The 20,833-nt window shown below is 44.7% G+C and overlaps 1 protein-coding gene across 46 annotated transcripts in view; it reads left to right on the plus strand.

The window, feature by feature from the left end:
- The window catches only part of ARHGEF7 (Rho guanine nucleotide exchange factor 7), a 182,846-nt gene that overhangs the window by 80,803 nt on the left and 81,210 nt on the right, over positions 1-20,833 (plus strand). For 28 of the 46 annotated variants that reach the window (XR_013407760.1, XR_013407761.1, XR_013407764.1 and 25 more), the window contains 3 exons: positions 521-605; positions 4,721-4,851; positions 12,891-13,092. Coding sequence is in view for 38 of the 46 variants with exons in the window: in XM_028837325.2 (XP_028693158.1) it covers positions 521-605; positions 4,721-4,851; positions 12,891-13,092 (418 nt within the window). In the remaining 8 variants the exon portion in view is untranslated. The remainder of the gene's footprint in view (positions 1-520; positions 606-4,720; positions 4,852-12,890; positions 13,093-20,833) is intronic. The other 18 variants (XR_013407762.1, XR_013407765.1, XM_077974026.1 and 15 more) reach the window with 3 other exon arrangements.

Consider the following 20,833-nt stretch of genomic DNA (forward strand, 5'->3'; position numbering starts at 1 on the left):
TCCTTTTTCCCTCATATCCACTCTGCTCTCTGATGTCTGCATTTTCTTTTGCTGCTGTTAGCTTTGGAATTGGCTGTCATTTTCCCTTTTCTGTGTCTAGGAAAGAACATCTGTAGCACGCCTTGCCTGGGGCCTCTGTGTTAATCTAAGGAGAGGAGGATTGAGCAAGCACCTCTGCTTACTTGCTGAATGCCAGCAGCCTGCTGCCTCTCCCGCCGCCCCCCTGCCCCCACTGGCCCTGTGAATGAGCTCACACTCCAGCCTGTAAAGAGGGGCAGGGGCGGGTGTCGGGTAGGGAATTGGCCTAATGCCGAGGGGGGACCCTGCGCCTAAGTAAGAGGATTCTGATTGAATTCTTACCCCAGGACTCAGAGACTGAGCGTGCTGGTCTCCCTGTCGCAGGTTGTGTGGTCTCCTTAGGATTTCAGGCTGAGCATCGTCACGTTGCTGGGAGAACATAGTTCATCCTGCACCCAACGTAAGACTCTACTAATTTTGCTTGTTTAATTTTTCCTTTCAGACGTTTGATGCAAATGATTTGTATCAGGGGCAGAATTTTAACAAGGTCCTCAGTTCCTTAGTGACTCTAAATAAAGTAACAGCAGGTAAGACTCTTTTTTTATTGAACTCGAGGGGGCGGGAAGACATACGGGCTGACACCTTTGGTTTTCTGGTTTTACCAAGGCCAGGGGAGCGTTACTGAATTTAAAAAATAAGCTTTTGTTGCATTACATTTTGATTGTTCCTTTTGCTGTGATATTTTATTTTCCTTGTTAGAATAGAATCTTCTTTAAATGTTCTGGTATGTATCAGGTGTTTTCCTTTTTGTGGATGGAGAGATTTCTCACCTGAAGGTATAGCAGGAGAAAAGTGTCTGGTTCTAATGGGAAGGCTCATGGGCTGTCTTGGAGCTAGAAGCACCTTTCTCTGAGTTTTTATTGAGTGTATGCTGATTAAAATTTGTATCTAGTGAGCAGAAGTTTTGAGCTGTGACCATGATAAGAGAGTGGCTCGTGGATTGGCCTGTGAAGTCCACACCACCTGTCCAGGGCTCCTGAGGGCTATGGCACCCAGGTACATGGTGTGTGTGGTCCTAGCCCCTGTTAGTACTGAAGTGGAGAGGAGGTTTTGGGGTCATGGTGTGCCCCTCTCATGGGCCACAGCGAAGACAGGAGTCGTTCAGACAGGGTCCTCTGAGGGAAGGTGCATGTTGTCCATGATGCCAAGGTCCCCGGACGAAATGCTCCATGAGCCCCGAGGAGCTCTTTCTTGGATCCCTGTGTGGCTCAAAAGGAAGGAACTTTTTAGTTGCTTTTTTGTTTTTAATTAGAGTAACTTTTTTTTTTTTTAACTTAACCTTCACGGATGTTAAATATCAGATCTGTGGGGGAAAGTGACATGTCCTTTTCAAACAGAAACCTCTTGAGTTTATTTTGTCAGGGTCACTTCCCAGTTTGGTCTGGCCCTTCGGAGGGGGTGTATCTGCCTCGCTGCCCACCGAGGAGAGACTGGGGTTACGAACGCTTTGGGGCTGCAGTTCCTGTCTCTGGGAGGCTTCATTGGTGGTGCAGGGACTGTCCTTGGTGCTGCTCCCAGCACGTGTGTGCTCTGACTGTTGTTTGGAAGCTGCTGCTGCTGCTGGTGCCCTGGCGGGAGGCACTGGCCCCCATCCCTGGGAGCAGGGGCAGACCCCAGGCAGAGGTGTGGCTGTGGCTGCGTGTTCACAATTTGACTTCTGAGGTTTAAAGGGCTGTTCAGATGAAAGCATCTAGGAAACAAAAATTTACATGGCAGGATTATGAAGATGGATATAACTAATGAAAATTGTCACATTATTTAATGCCTTCTCTGTCTCTACAGTCTAAAAATGATTCTTTAATATGAACAAACGATACACGTATCGAAAGTTACGGATGACATAGAAAAGGACATACATTTACAGTAGATCACTGGAATTTAATACAAGAAACACTGCAACAGATGATGTACAGAAGTGGCATATTCATGTGTCCTGACCACATGGGGGATCTGCCTGCAAACTCATATTCATCCATGCCTCAGAGTTTTGAATGACTTTTTATGGAGACAGGGTCTTGCTCTGTCGCCCAGGCTGGAACACAGTGCGTAATCTCAGCTCACTGAAGCCTCAGCCTTCTAGGCTCAGGTGGTCCTCCCACCTCAGCCTCCTCAGCAGCTGGGTTTGCAGGTGTGTGCCTCTGTGCCTGGCTAATTTTTGCATATTTTGTAGAGATGGGATTTTGCTGTGTTGCCCAGGCTGGTCTTAAACTCCTGAGTTCAAGCTATCTGCCCGCCTTGGCCTCCCAAAGTGCTGTGATGACAGGCATGTGCCACCATGCCTGGCCTCAATGATGTGCCTTATAATTAACGTAGGTCTCTGTGGCAGATGGGGCAATAGCACAGATATGTAAAATCTACAAGTAATCCTTAATTTGACTCTGGTCCCATCAAATACTTTTCTAGAGCTTGCTCACAGGAGCAGAAGATAGTAACTTTGAATTTCACTGTGGATGTTTTCTCTGCCTTCGTTGTAAGTGAGGGTGCTAATTAGGAAGAAGTGGCTTTAGAAGATGGCTTTAATTTGCACACTCAGTCTTGGGATGGTCAACTTTCAAGGTTTGAGATGGTAGGATTTACAAGTAAATAAGAGAAGTCAGAATCCAGTGACTCTCGGGCTATTGGTTTTTACCTCTACCTTATGAAAATGTATTTCGTATATGTTCTTGGGTGTCATTGGCTATATGTTGGATGTAAAATAGTTAGCTTTGTTCTTTACAAAGACAAATTTGGAAGTTATCAGATAAACTTTTAAGGTTTTAAACTATAGGAATGACCCCTCCTAGATGGAAGGAATGTTTTGCTTTTCTGTTTGCCTTTTGTTTTTGTTTTTGAAGTCAGTGGGAAGGCAATGCCCGTATCTTTTCTTTTCTTTTTGAGACAGAGTTTCGCCCTTGTTGCCCAGGCTGGAATGGCATAATCTTGGCTCACCGCAACCTCCGCCTCCTGGGATTACAGGCACACACCACCACACCTGGCTAATTTTGTATTTTTAGTAGAGACGGGGTTTCTCCATATTGGTCAGGCTGGTCTGGAACTCCCAGCCTCAGGTGATCCGCCTGCCTTGGCCTCCCGGTGTGCTGGGATTACAGGCGTGAGCCACCGTGCTCGGCCTTGTATCTTTCTAGATTTCAACTTTCCTTGACTGGCGAACAGTAAGACGGCTGCAGCAACCACTGTTACTGTGGACATTCTTAGGAAGATGTCTTTGTCTTTCTGCTTCTGTCACTTAAAACCGTATGTGTTCTCAAGGCATTTAGTTGACTGTAACTGGCCTTTTAATTGGATAGAAGAAAGCTTGGTGATGGGGAAGTACAGAATGTCTTCAGGATGCCCTCCTCATATGAGAATTTCCTGAAAGGCTGGGGCCAGCAGAGTGCTGCAGCCCATGGCAGGGAGCCCTGTAGAATTTGCTGGAAATGCCCTTTTAGCTGGTTTTGTGCTGCAGGTTGCCTGAGACCCCTGTGTCCTCAAGTAGAACGTGCTCTATAGAGATTACTCATAACCTGCCCTCAGCAGGTCCTGGGAAGTGTAGGGTGCATGGGCCTGAGAAGAATTTAAGACCATTAGTATAGCAAGCCCACGTCTGTGGGGTCAGGCAGGTGGCGTGAAGGGAGGAGCTGGACGGAAGGGTGTGGGTGCTGGGTCCTCTCAGGACAGCCCCTGCCCAGCTCTGAGCCAGCTTTACCTGAGGGGATATAGACCTGGTGTGGCCACATCCTAAATGTGTTAAGAGCAGTGGGGAATCTGGGTTTTTGCTAATACCTTCAGACTTTTAGATGTTGACAGTTTAATTCAGAATTTTATCAGATGCTGTGTAAGCCAATCCAAACACTCGCGAGGAAGCTGGGACCTGGAGACTTAGGGTTGCTTTCATGGAAGGCTCCCTGGAATTTAGGACATGGCTGGCACGTGCCTCTCAGAACAGCAATTTTCCCAGCAAACTTTTTCACAGCCTTGTTCTCTCTCTCTCTTTTTTTAATTGAGTCACTTTTAAGAATAAGTTGCTATTATTTGTTGGTTGGCCTTTGTGGAGTGTCTTATGAAGGGGGATCCAGAGAATAGAACTAAGCCTCTTAATGTCTGTTTAGTTTGATTCTGTCAACAACTTCATGAGGTGAGTAGAGCCTGTGCTGCCTTAGTGTTGGGGAAATAATCCTCAGAAGGTTCTCTCTGGCTGAAAAATACAGCGGGATTTTCTCTTTTAAATAAAAGTCTTTTCCTTCTGTTGCTTATTGCATGACACATCGTCCCGGAAAAGTGGGCACGTGGTGGTGGTGCGTTGGAGAATCAGTACTTGGTTGTTCTCTGTTCCATAATCGAATTTGAGAGGCTTTTTTTTTTTTTTCCGGGTGAAGGGAAAATCTTAAGTTATAATACATTTCACAAACTTTTAGAAATTTTGCTAGAGAAGAACTGATTAATAGTTATCTCCAGATGATTTCTGGAAAGGTAGTTGGGGAATGAATGCAAGTCATTTATGTAGCAAAGAATTTGTTCTTTGTTTTCTGCTTAAATGGACTGCTTTGTTGTGGTCTTTTGGTGTGTCCCTCTGTGCTGCCCTAGTTTTAGAGTCTAGTGTGTAGTGTGGGTGCGTGGTATCAGGCGCTCTCAGCTCTCTTTTCTGTGTGCATGCCCTTTGCAGACATCGGGCTGGGGAGTGACTCCGTGTGTGCCCGGCCCTCGTCTCACCGCATAAAGTCTTTTGACTCCCTTGGATCACAGTCTTTGCACACTCGGACTTCAAAACTGTTCCAGGGCCAGTATCGGAGTTTGGTAAGTTTGAGAGATTTTGTTACTTAAATATGTTTGGGAAGGATATGAGTGTGTATGGATATATCTGGAAAGATACATAAGCCTCCATTAATGGTGTTAAACAGGGCGAAGTTAGCTGGACTTTGCCTCTGCTGCTCCTGTAATCGGGTTTGACATTTGCTCATTACCAGATTATCCAGATATTATGTCTAATGAGTGCTTTTGAGAAACGCGTTTGTTTTTAGGTTGTATTGTAAGACTCATGGCTCGCTATCTGGAGTGATGCGTGCTTTAAAATACATCCCTTGTCACTTGCATGGCATTGTCAGCTATGCACATGTACAGAAATATGAGAATAAGAAATATATATATGTAGAAATACTCAGCTCTGTAAAGAAGAGATGGTTAAAACTAAAGAATCTGACTTTTTTTTCTCTTCATGAAAGCATGGCTTAGTGTGCTTTACTAAGGCAGGATTTAGTTTACAGAGGAGGGAATCCCTTAGAATGGCTGATTGGGATGCAGAGAAAGAAACTTAGATGATTGAACAGTTGTCGTGGAGAGTGAAAAAATACTCTTTTATAAATGCTCAGGATACAGACTGTGAGGAAGACCCACGGAATGTAATAGTGAAGCTGAAAATGAGAAATTCAAGCCCTTAAAGCAGGGCTGCCTGGAGAGTGTTGGGGCAGAGCCAGGGCTGCTACTCCGTAGTCCTGCACCCTTCTCTGAGCTGCAGGCTGGCGTGCAGTGACTGACTGGCTGCTGGGGATACCACTGCCTTCTCGCGACGTCTTAGTACATTACTTTGTTGGAAACATAGTGATCATGTAAAGTGAGTCTAGAGAGAACCCTATTCTAGAGTCATTAAGGGTCCATGGATTTTCCTCTGCCTTAACATGGGAATATTGCTAAGTAAGCTGGTGGCGGTCCTCAAGAAATAAAAATTAATTTAGATAGAGTCGTGTTTTGTAGAGGGAAGTAAATTAGAGTGGTTTATGAAGCGTGTGTTAAAAATGGAAAGATACGCAAGGAATGTGATTTTTATGTTTCTGAACTTTTTGACCTCAAGCTCGCCATCATTGCTGTGTCTCCTCTTACAGGACCCCTGAGGGGTCTGACTGCTCCCGGCGCGGTGGGCGGTGGGCTGCGTGGCCTGAGTGCTGCAGTCCTGACAGCGGCCCCACGAGGCCTGGCTGTTGCTGTTTCCTGCTTTGCAGGAGTCTGCACTGGAGGAATTCTGTGGACTACCATTGGGAGCATTAGAATTCCACGTTAAGGAGAACTAAACAAACCACTCTAAACACACTTGAAATTAGCTCTGTAAAACACCTGAGGAAAACATAAGCGATATCAGCACGCCTTGGGTAAAGCCGTGATTTGCTGTCTCACCCGTTCATCTGATTTTTTTCTTTTTGAGTAGAGGACTGGATTACAAATGTATAATTTTAAGTAAAATAAAGTTAAATGTAGTGTTGGTAATCTTACTGAGATCCTAATAAGTACAGGATTAATTTTTCATTAGCTGCAGAAATTTCGTTATGCTAGAAACAAGACTCGCGCGCTCTGACCTGTGTGAAGTCTTTCTGGGGCTGATTGATGTTTTGATTGGGTGCTAGTGAGCTGCCTGCTCTTTGGTGGAATGTGCCAAAACCTCTCTCAGCCAAGCTAGGTAAGAATGAGTGTTTCTTTACCTTAGGTTTTTCTGTGTGTAGTTTATCAATAGCACTTTGAGGTAGTTTCCTTGGATTAAAAATTAAAAACTTATCTTGAAACAAGAATGGCCAAACATTCCTTTGAAGCTGGGCGGTGGATGCATGGAGGGCCACCTGTCACTCTCTCCTTTTGTGTGCATTTGAATATTTCCATGATAGAAAGTTCAGCTAAAAGGCAACTTGCAGTTTCTTGAACATCAGTTTTGAGATCATATTAAACCTCAGCTTTGAGATTGCGTAAGATGCTTCCATGCCCCAGACGAGGATCTGTGTTCTGAGGGGCTGGTGCTGTTTACGCCCCTTTGCTCTTGTGTGGTTCCTTCATTGCCTGCCTCCCTTTCAGTGTAAGAATGTGTCCTCCAGCCACCACTGCAGTTGCTGGTTGTTTTTATAAGCTTGTTTTTCATCTGTGAAACCGTCAGCCCCCTGCCCCAGGACAGGTTTCCTGCCTCGGGATATAGGCAGGCTTGAACAGTTTGATGTTGTGTTTCCTGCTTTGCACTGCAGTGGAGGTTTTCTCTTGTCTGTGGTGCTTCTCCACCATTCCAAGGAAAGAACACTCGGGAGAGTTCTTACCCACTTCCAGAGGCTGAGCTACATCGAGCTCTGTATCCAGCTCGGCTCTGTGATGGGCCTCGGCGGTAGGCGCCAGCTGTAGGTTGAGGTATGGCTTTCATCAGAGATAAGGCGTGAGTTCATACTTCACTCTTCAGAACTTTGATCGACACCGCTGGAGTTCCTGGTGTCTCTGCTGTGCTTTTTAGTCTTCAGCTGCTGAGAGGTCCAGCCCTGAGTGCTGAATGCTGTTCTCAGAGCTTGGGGATGGCGTTTGTGAGGTGATTGTGCCCATCATCCTTCATTTCTGGGAGAGGTGACTTGATTTCTTAAAGTGCTTCTTCTGCTTCTGGAAACTAGGGACCTGGATGTCTGGCACAGTCCCGATGCTGGCAGGTAACCTTGGCTTTGGACCGGTCACTGAGTGTATTTCCAAGACATGCAAGAAATTATATCCAAATGTGTTGTACACATTGTTAAATATTTGTCAATTCGAAGGCTTCTCTTTTTAAGTCATGTTAACACATCTGGAAGTATGTGTATCTTATAGTTGATGGTATGCCATAATTTAATTGACAGTATTTGGTGGAATATAAAGGCATTGTCAAATTTTTGGCATCTTACGTTGGTTGACATATTATGAGGAAACTGAAGCTTGGAGAAGATATTTACACAAGATCACGGCACTCAGAAATAGTCAAGTGGTTTTTTTTTTTTTTTTTTTTTTGAGACGGAGTCTCACGCTGTTGCCCAGGCTGGAGTGCAGTGGCTCGATCTCGGCTCACTGCAAGCTCCGCCTCCCGGGTTCCCGCCATTCTCCTGCCTCAGCCTCCTGAGTAGCTGGGACTACAGGCGCCCGCCACCGCGCCCGGCTAATTTTTTTTTTTTTTTTTGTATTTTTAGTAGAGACGGGGTTTCACTGTGGTCTCGATCTCCTGACCTTGTGATCCGCCCGCCTCGGCCTCCCAAAGTGCTGGGATTACAGGCTTGAGCCACCGCGCCCGGCCAGAAATAGTCAAGTTGGTGTGAAAATTGTCTCAGTCCTTTGACAGACATTTCTCCTTCTGTGCAGGCAATGACAGGTGCCCTTAGAGAGTGGAGGAGAGGGTAGAGTTGGTGTGAAGCAGCACTCCAGAGCGTCCTGGTTTTGGATTGTTAGGATCATTTCAGAACACGGGATACAATAAAGTAAACAGCTGATTAAGATGCAAGATGCTGGTGGGTGGTGCTTTGGCTCTAGGCATCAGAGAGAGGTCGTTAAGGAGCATGGTGGGCGTAGATGACCGTACCCAGCCAGGTCACGTGTGCCTGGATGGGGTCTCTGTTCCCTTTGGGTTAGGGCAGTGGGGGAGCTGTCTTCACTTCTCTCCAGTTACTTTTCCTGACATGTAACATCCCTAGAAAAACAGTTCATGTGTTGTGTGCATACAGCGTCGTGTATTGCATGATGAAATTTTATACATGGAACGTTCCTGTGTAAGCAGCACCCAGATGAGGCAGAGCATGACCAGCCTCCAACCCCTCGATGGGGCTCGCGTTCCCCAAGGTATCTGCTGTCCTGATGTCTAATGGTAAAGACGAGTTTTATCCATTTTTTGTATTTTTTTAGCAATGGGATTCTGTGGCATATCTTTTTTTTTTTTTTCTTTTACAACTGGCTTGTTTTTCTCAACTGAATGATTTAGACTCCCTTAAGTGTCATGTTGAGTCCAGACAGGTGACAAGCTACAGTTTCAGGAGAGCTTTTTCAAAAAGGGGGAAAAAATCCCACAATGATAAAATAGTGATGAAATACATCTCTTCCAGCTTCCTGTAACACTATTGACACTGAACAGAGCCCTCACTCAGCTGCCATGATTTTAGGCTGAACTTGGTAGTATAGAGTGTGTAGTTGGAATATAGCCTTTCCTAGGACATCCTTTCCCAGCCTGTCCCATGCATCTTGCGCCCTGATGGAGCACTTGTTGGCATGTTCTAAGCAATCTGTCTGCAGAGTAATAGGCAGAAAGAGTATTACAGAGCCCACGTGTCCTTCAGCGTAATGACTGCTGAAGGATGGAGGTATGTTGTATTGGGACGTTTCACCTGGATACCTGGATCTGAAACGGCTGCCTGCCCCCCGTACCTTTCCTTGGATTCTCCCCTCTCTTAGACGCCACCCTTCCTTTCTGGGGTGTTGCTTTGCTGAAGTAATGTCAGTAGAGGTGCCTCCCTCATCCCTGCCTTGAGTGTAGAGCGTGCCTGCATTGGCACACTCATGACTGTCATCCGTGCCTTGAGTGTAGAGCGTGCCTGCATTTGCACACTCATGACTGTCATCCGTGCCTTGAGTGTAGAGCGTGTCTGCATTTGCACACTCATGTCCGTGCCTTGAGTGTAGAGCGTGCCTGCATTTGCACACTCATGACTGTCATCCGTGCCTTGAGTGTAGAGCGTGCCTGCATTTGCACACTCATGACTGTCCATGCCTTGAGTGTAGAGCGTGCCTGCATTTGCACACTCATGACTGTGAGGTGGAACGCCGCTGCCTCTTGATCATACCTCATCTCCCCTCTGCTTCCGTTCAGGCCCGCGCTGGCCTCGGCCGTGGTGCTGGCTGGAGCCTCAGGGCTGGCCAAGGGTGACCCTGGGCACCTGACCTAGGGAGGGGCCTGCTGCGCCTGTGTTGCTTTGCTCACCACAGTTGTGTTGTGGCGTTGGAGCTGGTCACCAGGCTGCATGCACTGTGAGCCTGTTTTCCACAAGGCCAGCGTGCCCAGGTGACGTTGGATTACTCACAGGAGAGTGTGGTGGCGATCACAGCAGACAGCTGGTGAGTGGAGATGGTGGTTTTGCAAAAAGAGAACTTTACGTAGCACAGTGAGCTCAGGTCACGTTTCACCACACAAGAGCAAGCAGCACGTGGCAGTTTCTGGATGGGAGCTTCACTTGTGGTGGCAAACTTGACCCTGCCCCTTGGTGGTCACGGGGCCCAGGGAGCTTTGTGTCTGCTGGTGACTGTTCGCCGGCGCTGTTGTTGCCAAACAGTGAACGGGGACTTCTTGATTAGATATGAAAAATGCATTAAATATTTCACTTACAAATTTGAATTATTAAATATATATTTATAATTAATACTTAATCTGTAAACACATTTAAATAGATAAGTATTAAATATTTTTGGAATATTACAGCTACTCCTTACTGAGGATCTGTTGTGACCTCTTTGATGCTTTACCTTTTAAAAATGTTTTTTTCGGTGATTTATACATGCACTTAGTTTAAAGTCAAGTAATTCTCTGAAACCTGCTATTAGGAAAAAACACAGTAGATTTGGCCACTTTTAGTTTTTTTCCCCTGGTTCTTTCTTCGTTCATTTTTATGGTACATAGTACATACGTATTTATGGGGTACACGAGCTGTCTTGATACAGGCATACAAGGTGTAATAATCGTATCAGTAACTGGGGACGTCGTCCCCTCTAGCAGCCGTGACTTCTGAGTGCTGGTTCTTAAGAAGTGCTTTCTGATGTGGATAGTTGTTAGTTTGGAGTCTGTGGGGCTGAGGGGGCGACCTTGCTGGACGGTTCTGTTTGGCTGTCTTGCTCCTCCGTTGGTGCTTTGTAGGTATTTGCCTGTGTGTCTCTAAATAAAGTGCCCCCCTTTTTTTCTTAATTTGAAGTGATATCAATGTGGATTCCCACAGAGAAAGAGGAGCTGGTGCTGTTTTCCTCCCCTGGCCCCCTTTCCTGCATAAATGCCTAGGCCGGTCATCCCCATGGCTGAGTTCCACCATGCTTTCACTGAGATCTGTGTTCAGGGTAACATGACGAGGCGAATGCTATTCAGAGCAGAGCCACATTGTATGCTATGGCTGTTCTTACCCATAGCGTTTTGTTTTGGAGAATTGGTAATTCTCATTTCTTTAGTTTTCTGTGTACTTTTTGCAGGTTGCAGATCTAGTCCTTTGCGTATTTCTAAGGGTCTCTTTGACATTCAAATACGTTATTTTTTTGTCTTCTCTTCCTGATTAACACTCTTGGAGCCTGTGCCGTACTTTAAACTCCCTTGGTCGTGAGCCAGGCTGGCCGCACAGCTGCTGCCTCTGAGCCGCCTTCCGTTGTCACCTGGGACACTCCCCCTGACTGTGTAGCTCTCCTCTACCTCTTTCTCTTCAGTTTTTTTGTTGGTTAATCCCCCTGTTTTGGAGAAGCACCTTTTTAACTCCTTGAGAAAGGGGTGCATGGGAAGTAAATTTTTGAGATATTGTATATCCGCAGATGTCTGTTTTATTAATTAGTTTTTTGTCTTTAGTTTTCATAAGTTTAATTATGGTATGAGTTGGTTTGAATTTCTTTAAGTTTATACTATTTGGGGTTCACATAGATTCCTGGATTGGTATATTTATGTGTTTTGCCAAATTTGGGATATTCTGAGCCATGTTTCTTACCCTGCTTTTCAGCTCTGCCCTCTTAGACTCAGCTTCTGAGACTGATACCAGTCTTTGAAGTTCTGTTATTTCCCACAAGTACCTGGGAGTGAGTGTTGCTGGATGGGGGGCTGATGATGGGCCTGCTAGTGGTAGAGCGGGGGCTGAATGCTAAGAAGTGTGGGTGGTCTCAGGCCTTCCCTATGGCTGGGTGGAGGGCAGGGAGAAGCCGGTGTGGGCAGATGGAGTCGCCTGCTGCCCCCTGGTGGGGATGGAGGCCTGGACTCTCTGCTCATGTCACTGGTGCTCCCTGGAGCTCTGCACACTTTGTGCATTTCGTGGGGACACTGTGTTGCAGGTGGGCTGGGCTCGCCCACTGTCAGTGGTAGGGAGGTGGAGTGGGCCAGGGCTGAGGTCTGCCGGGCAGCCCTTTCCTTGCTCCTGTGCCGGCACGAGCAGGCTTCTCCTGGGGTTGTCAGGCTGTGCCCTTTGGTAGTTCTGCGTCTCCAGCCTCTCCGGAGCTCTGTCCAGGGCGGATGGAAATCAAAGAGGCCCCAGCCCCTCTACCTTCCTCTTTCTACCTTTCAGAAATCTGAAAATATGTACAGTTTTTGAGAAAAATGCAAATTAAAATATGAGGTACTATTTCTTCTTGTCAGTTTGGCAAAAAATAGGAATATTTGGCAATATTGAGTGTTGGTGGAAGTTTGAAATAAGAACTTTTAGATACTGTTGGTGGAGATGTTGCTTGGTGTAGTTTGTAGAAACCTTTTGGAGGACAATTTAAAAAAATGTATTAAAAAGTTAACTGTAATAAATATGTCTTCTGACCAGAATTTAATATATAGGCTTGTTTACAGGTATATTCGAAGGTAGACATACAAATATTTTTAATGCAGCCTTGTCTACACAAGGAAAGCACTGTCTATGGTATATGGAAATATACTGGAAATAAATAATCTGAAAATCCACTAATGGAGAGTGGGTTCCATAATGAATGCTGTAGTCATATAGCATAACATGAAGTGTTAGGTAAGCACCAGTAAGTACTGCCAGAGAAATGACCATGTTGTCTTAACTTTTGCAACTTGTGGAGAAGTATGTGTAGTGTGACTCTGTCTCCACGTACATGGATGTGTCTGATTATGTAGGCGTCACAGTGGCAGACCAGGACCTTTGAATGCTGTGAAGAGGGTGTTCTCTGGGGGCTGGAGTGGTGCTAGTGGTGGTCATGGTGCACTGGAAGGGAGGAAACTGAAATTTCTCTAAATGTTTTTTTGCCGTTGGGCAGTTATGCTACCTTTGTACTAGTAAAGTATGATCTGTTTTATAATGAAGTAGACTGTTCTTGGTATAATTTTTCTCCCACTCTTCCCCTTTTAGGACATGACCGATAATAGCAACAATCAACTGGTAGTAAGAGCAAAGTTTAACTTCCAGCAGACCAATGAGGACGAGCTTTCCTTCTCAAAAGGAGACGTCATCCATGTCACCCGTGTGGAAGAGGGAGGCTGGTGGGAGGGCACACTCAACGGCCGGACCGGCTGGTTCCCCAGCAACTACGTGCGCGAGGTCAAGGCCAGCGGTAAGTGGCCGAGCCTGTCCTGTGTGTGGCTTTTCTTTGCCATGAGCAGAAAGAAGTAAATATACTTGACATAGCGTTTACTCTCCAGCTGGACCTGTGCAAATGACCTGGTCTTAGGATACGGTTTTTTGTTAGATGTAATGGATTTTCATCTCAGCCCCACACTGGGGCCCGGGCATCAAGGGCTCTGTAGTTACCAGGCAGCATTTCCTTTCGTCCTGGCATTTTTCAGATGTGAAGAGAAACATCTCAGATCTTTAATCGTTGCAGTTTTACTGTGATAGAATTGATCCTTTTTTTTTGGGGGGGGGGCGGAGGGCGGGGGGCTAGTGTCAGGACTTGGAGTTGGTGATCCGCAGGCTGGATTTAATTTTTGTGGCTATGGGTGCTTTTGGCAGTGGCGTGCAGTGAGGTAATTTCTGTCATTTTCTTAGTACTAGTGATACTATTTTACAAATGCATTGCTTCCTTATGTTTTGTAGCTGTTCACATTGTTTCACCGGCTTTCCGATTTTGAGGCTTGTGTTCTTATGAAAGAATAGTGATCCTTGGCACGTGGCTGTGGCTGTCGGGCTGTCGTGCCTGTTGTGGAAGCGTGTGGATGGGTGGGCAGAGGTGGGGGGTGGGATTTGTCAAGGGGGCGTCATGTGTGTAACTTGCATCCTGCCCTGTGGTTGAAAAACACCGTTGTATACTACCGTTCCTCTGATTCTGCTGGGGAAAGAGTGACTTAGAGAGAATAGCTGATACACAGGGAGGTGTGGAAAGAACGTGATGTAAATTTATAGCTCTGCTCTAGGGCTTGGGTGACTGAGCCTCAGAGCCACAGGTGTTTCAGATGGAAAATGAGGATGATCGTTCTCCCTTGTGCGGTCTTGTGGGGTTGAATTGTTAAGGTTTGTACTATGTATGGAGTCTGGCAGAGTAGGAGCTAAGGGAATGTTAATGGCTGCTATTGTTTTTCTAAGGTAGCAAGAAAAAAAGAATATGGGAATATGACAATTTTGATGTAAAAATATTTTTTCAGTGACCTCAGAAAACAAGTAAACTTCTCTGGTAGAATTTCTAGGAACACATGCCTATTCTTTTTCTATTGTGTGTATACATACACATATATACAAAGCAGTTTGCCATTTTTAAATGTACTGTTCAGTGGCACTAAGTACATTCACATTTTTATAACCATCACCAGTGTTTATCTCCAGAACTTTTTTCTTCTCAAACTGAATTCTCTTCCCATTAAACAGTCCCCTTTCCCCTCCCAGACCCTGCCCTCTACCATTCTGCTTTCTGTCTCTGAATTTGATTACCGTTGGTGCCTCATGTAAGTGCAATCATTTTGTCTTTTGACTGGCTTATTTCACTCAGCATAGAGTGCTCAAGGGTTTTCCATGCTGTAGCATATGGCAGAGTTACCTTCCTTTTTAAGGCTGAATATTTCATTGTATGTATGTACAACATTATGTGTTGATGGGAACTTGGGTTACCTTCACCTCTTGGCTGTTGTGAATAATGCTGCTAAGAGCATGGTTGTGTAAGTATTTGAGTCTTTGCTTGTCAGTTGTTCTCTGTTTTCTGTATATACCCAGAAATGGAATTGCTGGGTCAGATGCTAGTTCTGTGATTAAGTCTTGAGGAACTGCCACGTGGTCTTCTCCAGTGGCTGTGCCACATCACGTTCCCACCAGCAGCGCACAGGACTTCTGCTGCTTCTGTGTTCTCGCCAACTTGTTTTGTGTGTGTGTGTGTGTGTGTGTGTGTGTGTGTGTGTGTGTTTAAATAATAGCCATGCTGTTGAAAGTGAAGTTGCTACTGTTTTTGGTAGTTGTTAATAATAATTTAAAAGGCAGTATTTTTTATTGTAATAAGTCGACTTGGGCAGAATTTTTTTTCTGGCTGCTTGTTATGTTCCAGTTAATGTATAAAGTACTTTCCATTTGCAACTCGGTTCTCCCCATAACCCTTGAAGACAAGTATTGCTGGGCTATTAGGAAGCGGGTAGGTTACAAGTACATGACATCCTTTAAAAAAATCTGTCCATGTGTAGAGCCCACTGAGAGCGTGGCACTGGCACCATTCTGAGGGGTGGAAATGGCAACTTGACAGACATCGCTGTTAGGAAATGCAGTTTTGTCTGTGACTCAGTTGGATGGCGCTGGCCTGCATGAGCCTGCCTGGAGACCTAGGGCTAGGGCAGGCCCAGTCCATGCTGTGAGCCCATCTCCTAGCCCGGCCCTGCCAGTTGGAGAGATCTTTCTTCTGGGGACCAATGAGAGCAGCCCTGGGCCAAGAGGCCTGAGATGGCGCCAGTGGACTTTCCAGGAGGACACTTGAGCCAAGGCAGAGGAAGGAGGACCTCGTTGCTCACCTTTGCCAAGGAGAGTTGAGGTTACAGAGCTGCTGAGTGGACGCACCTTTGGAGTAGGGACAGATGCTTGTTCCAGCTGGTCTTTCTTTAATTCTTAAGTGAACTCCTCCTTAAGTGTGAATCCTGGACTGACTGAAGCACAGTAAGAGTGCAGGTGAGTGGGTTTTCACTTTTCATGTATTTTTCCTGGTGAATTTTTTAGAAGTAACCCAGCGTAAGGAAATTACACTGAAAAAAATGCGGTTTGTGGATCTCAAAATCCTCTCCAGTGGGATGTGGTTTTCAGACACATTTGAATGTTGTCAGTGTCATCTGCCATGGGAATTTGTCTTGCAGTGTGCTGTTACCTCTGATAGCCCACAGGAAGGCATCGTGAGCTCCCTCTTTGGAGTGGATTGTGGGTGCTGGAGCTGGCAGCAGCAGAGGACGCTCTCCAAGGACCAGCAGGGCGTGTTTAGAAACACGGCTCTTGTGAGGAACGGTGCTCTCACTTTGTTCTACCCGCCCCCACTCATGTCTTATGTGTGTCTGAGCGTGTATGCGTGCCCGGTTTAAACGTGTGTGCGTGTACATGGTGTGTTGCCATCAAGGAGCTCTTTGCAGGGGTCACACTGAATCCATAGGTGTATTAGGGTTCTTCAGAGGGACAGAACTAATAGGGGATATATATATATATCTCAAGGGGAGTTTATTTTATATATTATATATATAAACATGCGTATATAATAAACATGTATATATATTATATATATAGGAGTTTAACTTACATGATCACAAGGTCCCACAATAGGGGAATGTATAAATACGTACATGTGTGTATATATATGTATATATGTATATACACACATGTATATATGTATACTATATGTATACATACACATACACGCATGTATATATGTATACTATACACATACACACGTTTCTGTGTATACTATATATACGCATGTATCTGTATACTATATACATGTATGTATACTATATGTACACATGTATCTATGCATACTATATGTACATACACGCATATGTATGTATACTATATGTATATACACACATGTATATATGTATACTAAATGTATACACACACATATGTATGTATATTATATATGTATACAAGGTCCCACAATAGGTCATCTGCAGGCTGAGGAGCAAGGAGAGCCAGTCCGAGTCTCAAAACTGAAGAAGTTGGAGGCCGACGTTTGAGGGCAGGAAGCATCCAGCACAGGAGAAAGATGTAGGCTGGGAGGGTAGGTCAGTCTCACGTTTTCACATTTTTCTGCCTGCTTTATATTTGCTGGAAGCTGATTAGATGGTGCCTACTAGCTTAAGGGTGGGTCTGCCTTTCCCAGCCCACTGACTCAAATGTGAATCTCCTCTGGCAACACCCTTGCAGACACACCCAGGATCAATACTTTGTGTCCTTCAATCCGATCAAGTTGGCACTCAGTATTAACCATTACAATAGGTTTTGTGCCAAACTGAGACCTGAGTAACTTTGGAAAATTTCCTTTTTTCCTGTTTATTTTTTTAAATTCAAGAAATACCATTTTTGAGCATATCAGTGATTAATAAGCTAAACTTTATCTGATGGTTGAACCAAGGGAATAACCTTCTGTCCCTGTTGTTCTCTGGTTACCTGAGCATATTGTATGGAAAGTCCTGCTAGTTTTATTTTAGCTTATTTATTTTTAATTTTATTTTACTATTTCATTTTGAGATGGAGTTCCACTCTTGTTGCCCAGGCTGGCGTGCAGTGGCTCTCACTGCAACCTTTGCCTCCTGGGTTCAAGCGATTCTGCCTCAGCCTCCCGAGTAGCTGGGATTACAGGCATGCACCATCATGCCTGGCTAACTTTTGTAGTTTTAGTAGAGACGAGGTTTTACCATGTTGGCCAGGCTGGTCTCCAACTTCTGACCTCAAGTGATCCACCCGCCTCAGCTTCCCAAAGTGCTGGGATTACAGGCGTGAGCCACCATGCCCAGCCTAGTCTGATTTTAAACGGGGGCATTTGAGGCAAGTGTGAAACCACATTTTTTTACCATGTCACTCTAGAGCAGTTAAGAATAAAATTCTAGGATCACAATTACATTTCAGTATAGCAGACTTCCGTCTCATCTCTGGCTTTGCTTAATGTGGTTACAATTACCTGTGGTCAACCCTGGTTTGAAATAGGTGAGAACAATACAGTAAGATACCTTGAAAGAGAGACCACATTCACATAACTTTAGTTATAGTATATTGTTATAATTGTTCTGTTTCATTATTAATTGTTGTTAATCTATTATTGTACCTAATTTCCAGATGAAACACACATAGGTATGTATAGATAGGAAAACATAGTATATATAGGGTTGGTATATATACAGAGGTATAGCCGCAGTTTCAGACATCCAGTGGGCAGTCTTGGAGGTGCCCCCGTGGATAAGGGCGGCGGCTGTATTGCATGTTTTCTAGTTGATGAGGCTTTCTGATTTTGGAATTAGGTTTCCTTTTTTGAAGAGTGTGTTTAATGTATTTTGATTTATAGTTAATTAGTGCTTGATTTTTCTAAAAACAAAATTGTGCCAGGTTCCAAACTTAGAGACTTCTCTGACCATCATGTTAGGATCATTTCTTTATTCCTGAAAACACTGACTTCCTTTAAATTGAGGGTTTCTCTTCTGCATTATATTTTAATTCGATGTACAAATATTTTTACTGAGTAAACAGGAACTGAAGTTTTTCTCTAAATGACATTTTATTAGGCTGTTTATCTCCAGGTAAATTGACCAGATGGTCTAGTTCATCTCTCCTGCTTCCTGGGGAAGTGTAAATAGCCGTTGGTGGTTTGCCCTCTTGTGGTCGGAGATGGAATTGTTCTTATCAAGATTCGCCGTTGTTTGTGCTTTTAACCCGTGGTGTAGGATTTCTTGTTTGAATAGTCCCTCTTTGGAGACAGATATTTTCCAGGATTCTGTAATAAGGATCTTTCTAATGCTTGTATCAAAAGCATCGTATATTATTCCTGAATATGTACAGTCTTATGGAAGGTAAATAATTGCTACTTAGCATTTATTTTCTGTGCACGTTTTTTGGTTAGGTAAAGCCCATGGATTTCTACAGCATTTTTTTGTTTTTTTGTTTTTTTTTTGAGATGGAGTCTTGCTCTGTTGTCCAGGCTGGAATGCAGTGGCATGATCTCAGCTCACTGCAACCTCCTCCTCCTGGGTTCAAGCGCTTTTCCTGCCCCAGCCTCCCGAGTAGCTGGGATTACAGGTGCCCGCCACCACACCCGGCTAATTTTTGTATTTTTAGTAGAGACGGGGTTTCACCATGTCGGCCAGGCTGGCCTTGAACACCTAACCTTGTCATCTGCCCGCCTCAGCCTCCCCAAGTGCTGGGATTATAGGCATGAGCCACCACACCCAGCCTCTACAGCATTTTTCACAGGCTGATATGTATTTGTGTTTTTCACCCACCTACCCTCACTCTTACTCTCTTGCTTCAGAATTTCCTAAATTTAAGGGAGAGGGTAAGGAGAGAGGCAGCGAGGTCCATTCTGGAAGTGAGTGGTGATGGTGGTTGCTGTGATTAAATAGAAGTGGAGACGTTCAGCCGCATGTGGCCACCGTGGCCTGGCGCACACAGTTAGCAGCTGTGAGAACACACCTCGTGCTCTGTGTGCCTCCAAGACCAGTTTTCTGTGTGTACATGTGGACTCAGGCTTTTTTAGATGATTATTTCTAATGTGCTGACTTCAGTAATTCTCCTGTTTCTGGACAGCTTATTATCTGTTGTGCAGTAAAGACATTTCTTTTAAATGCTGTTTTGGGGGCTGGTTAGCTTGAGATGATGACTAACAATCTGTGTTTGGCAGTGATGTGAGAACTTAAATAGGGCTGTCATTTGCTGATCCACAGATCTTTAACGACTGTTCACATTGCCACTTTTTAAGTTGGTCACTTTTTAATATTTTTGACATAAAGCAACATAACATGCAGCTGAATTTTGGATGTTGTTATTTATTTAGCTGTGGAGGAACATTGTTTGAGGTGAGTATAATCTGTGCAGGGAAAAGGACAGAAGTACCACAGAACCTTGCTTTCCTTCATGCCACTGGGTGTGAGCTTGTGCCATAGTCCTTCCTCCTCTCCAGTGAGGACTGGGTTTGGACGGGACACATGAGGCTGCATTACAGGATGGTCCTCTCAGCACTATTGTTTCTCTAGTTTTTAAACAAGAGAGAAGAACATAAATTAGAAGACATGGGCCCCCCGAGGCAGGTGTAGGGAGCGTATTACAGCATTATGTACAAAGGGGTCTTGGAATAGATGGTTTGGAAATGTTTCTGGCATGTGACAGTGAATATTCTCCTAGATTGGTGTACCAAGCATGTCCTCACTCACATGTGGCTGTCTCCCATCGTCGGTGATGATTACACATCTTCCATTTCAGGGACACATCCCATAGATCAACTGACTTAATTTGGGGTCAGGTTGTTAGTCTTCCAGTGTTAGAGCTTCTCTTTTTTAAAAAAGTTTTATTTGCATTTATGGTTAAGTAATTGTATTACTTACATGCCACGTGCTTGTAGCGTGTGATAGCCAGTGGATGGAAGAGCTTATGTGGGGAAGAGCGGAGGCCTCCCGCTCCCGCGGGCCTGATCCAGGGAGAGGGATTACTCACCTGCTCTCCTCCTCTGCGTAGCCGCCTCACAGCTCTTCACAGGAAGCAGAGACTTCTCTGCTTTGATTCATAGGGTGTATCTCACTTTTATTGCACTTTGCTTGTTTTTTTTTTTTTTTTTTTCCTCTCACAAATGGAAGGCTTGTGGCAACCCTGTATTGGGCAGCACTGTTGGTGCCATTTTTCCAGCACCCTGTGCGCACTTCTTGTCCCTTGCTGCATTTGGGCAAGTCTTGCACGATTTCACGCCTTTTCGTTATTGTATCCATTATGATGATCTGTGATGAGTGATCTTTGGTGTTACAGTTGTAATTGTTTTGGGGTACCATGAACCATGCCCATATAACATGGCGGACTTAATCGATAAATGTTGTGTGTGTTCTGACTGCCCTACTGACGGGGAATTCCCCATCTTTTTCTTTCCTTAGGCCACTCATTCCCTGAGACACAAAAATACTGAAATTAAACTAATTTGTAACCATACTATGACCTCTTAAGTATTCAAGTGAAAGGAAGAGTTGCATGTCTCTCAACTTTAAATAAAAAGCTAGAAATGATTAACCATAGTGAGCAAGGCAACGTATAAAGCTGAGACAGGCTGAAAGCTAGGCCTGTTGCGCCAGTCAGTCAAGTTGTGAATACAAAGAAAAAGCTCTTGAAGGAAATTACAAGTGCTACTCCAGTGAACACATGAATGATAAGCAATGAAA

This window comes from Macaca mulatta, chromosome 17 (assembly GCF_049350105.2).
Source record: "Macaca mulatta isolate MMU2019108-1 chromosome 17, T2T-MMU8v2.0, whole genome shotgun sequence".
NCBI lineage: Eukaryota > Metazoa > Chordata > Mammalia > Primates > Cercopithecidae > Macaca > Macaca mulatta.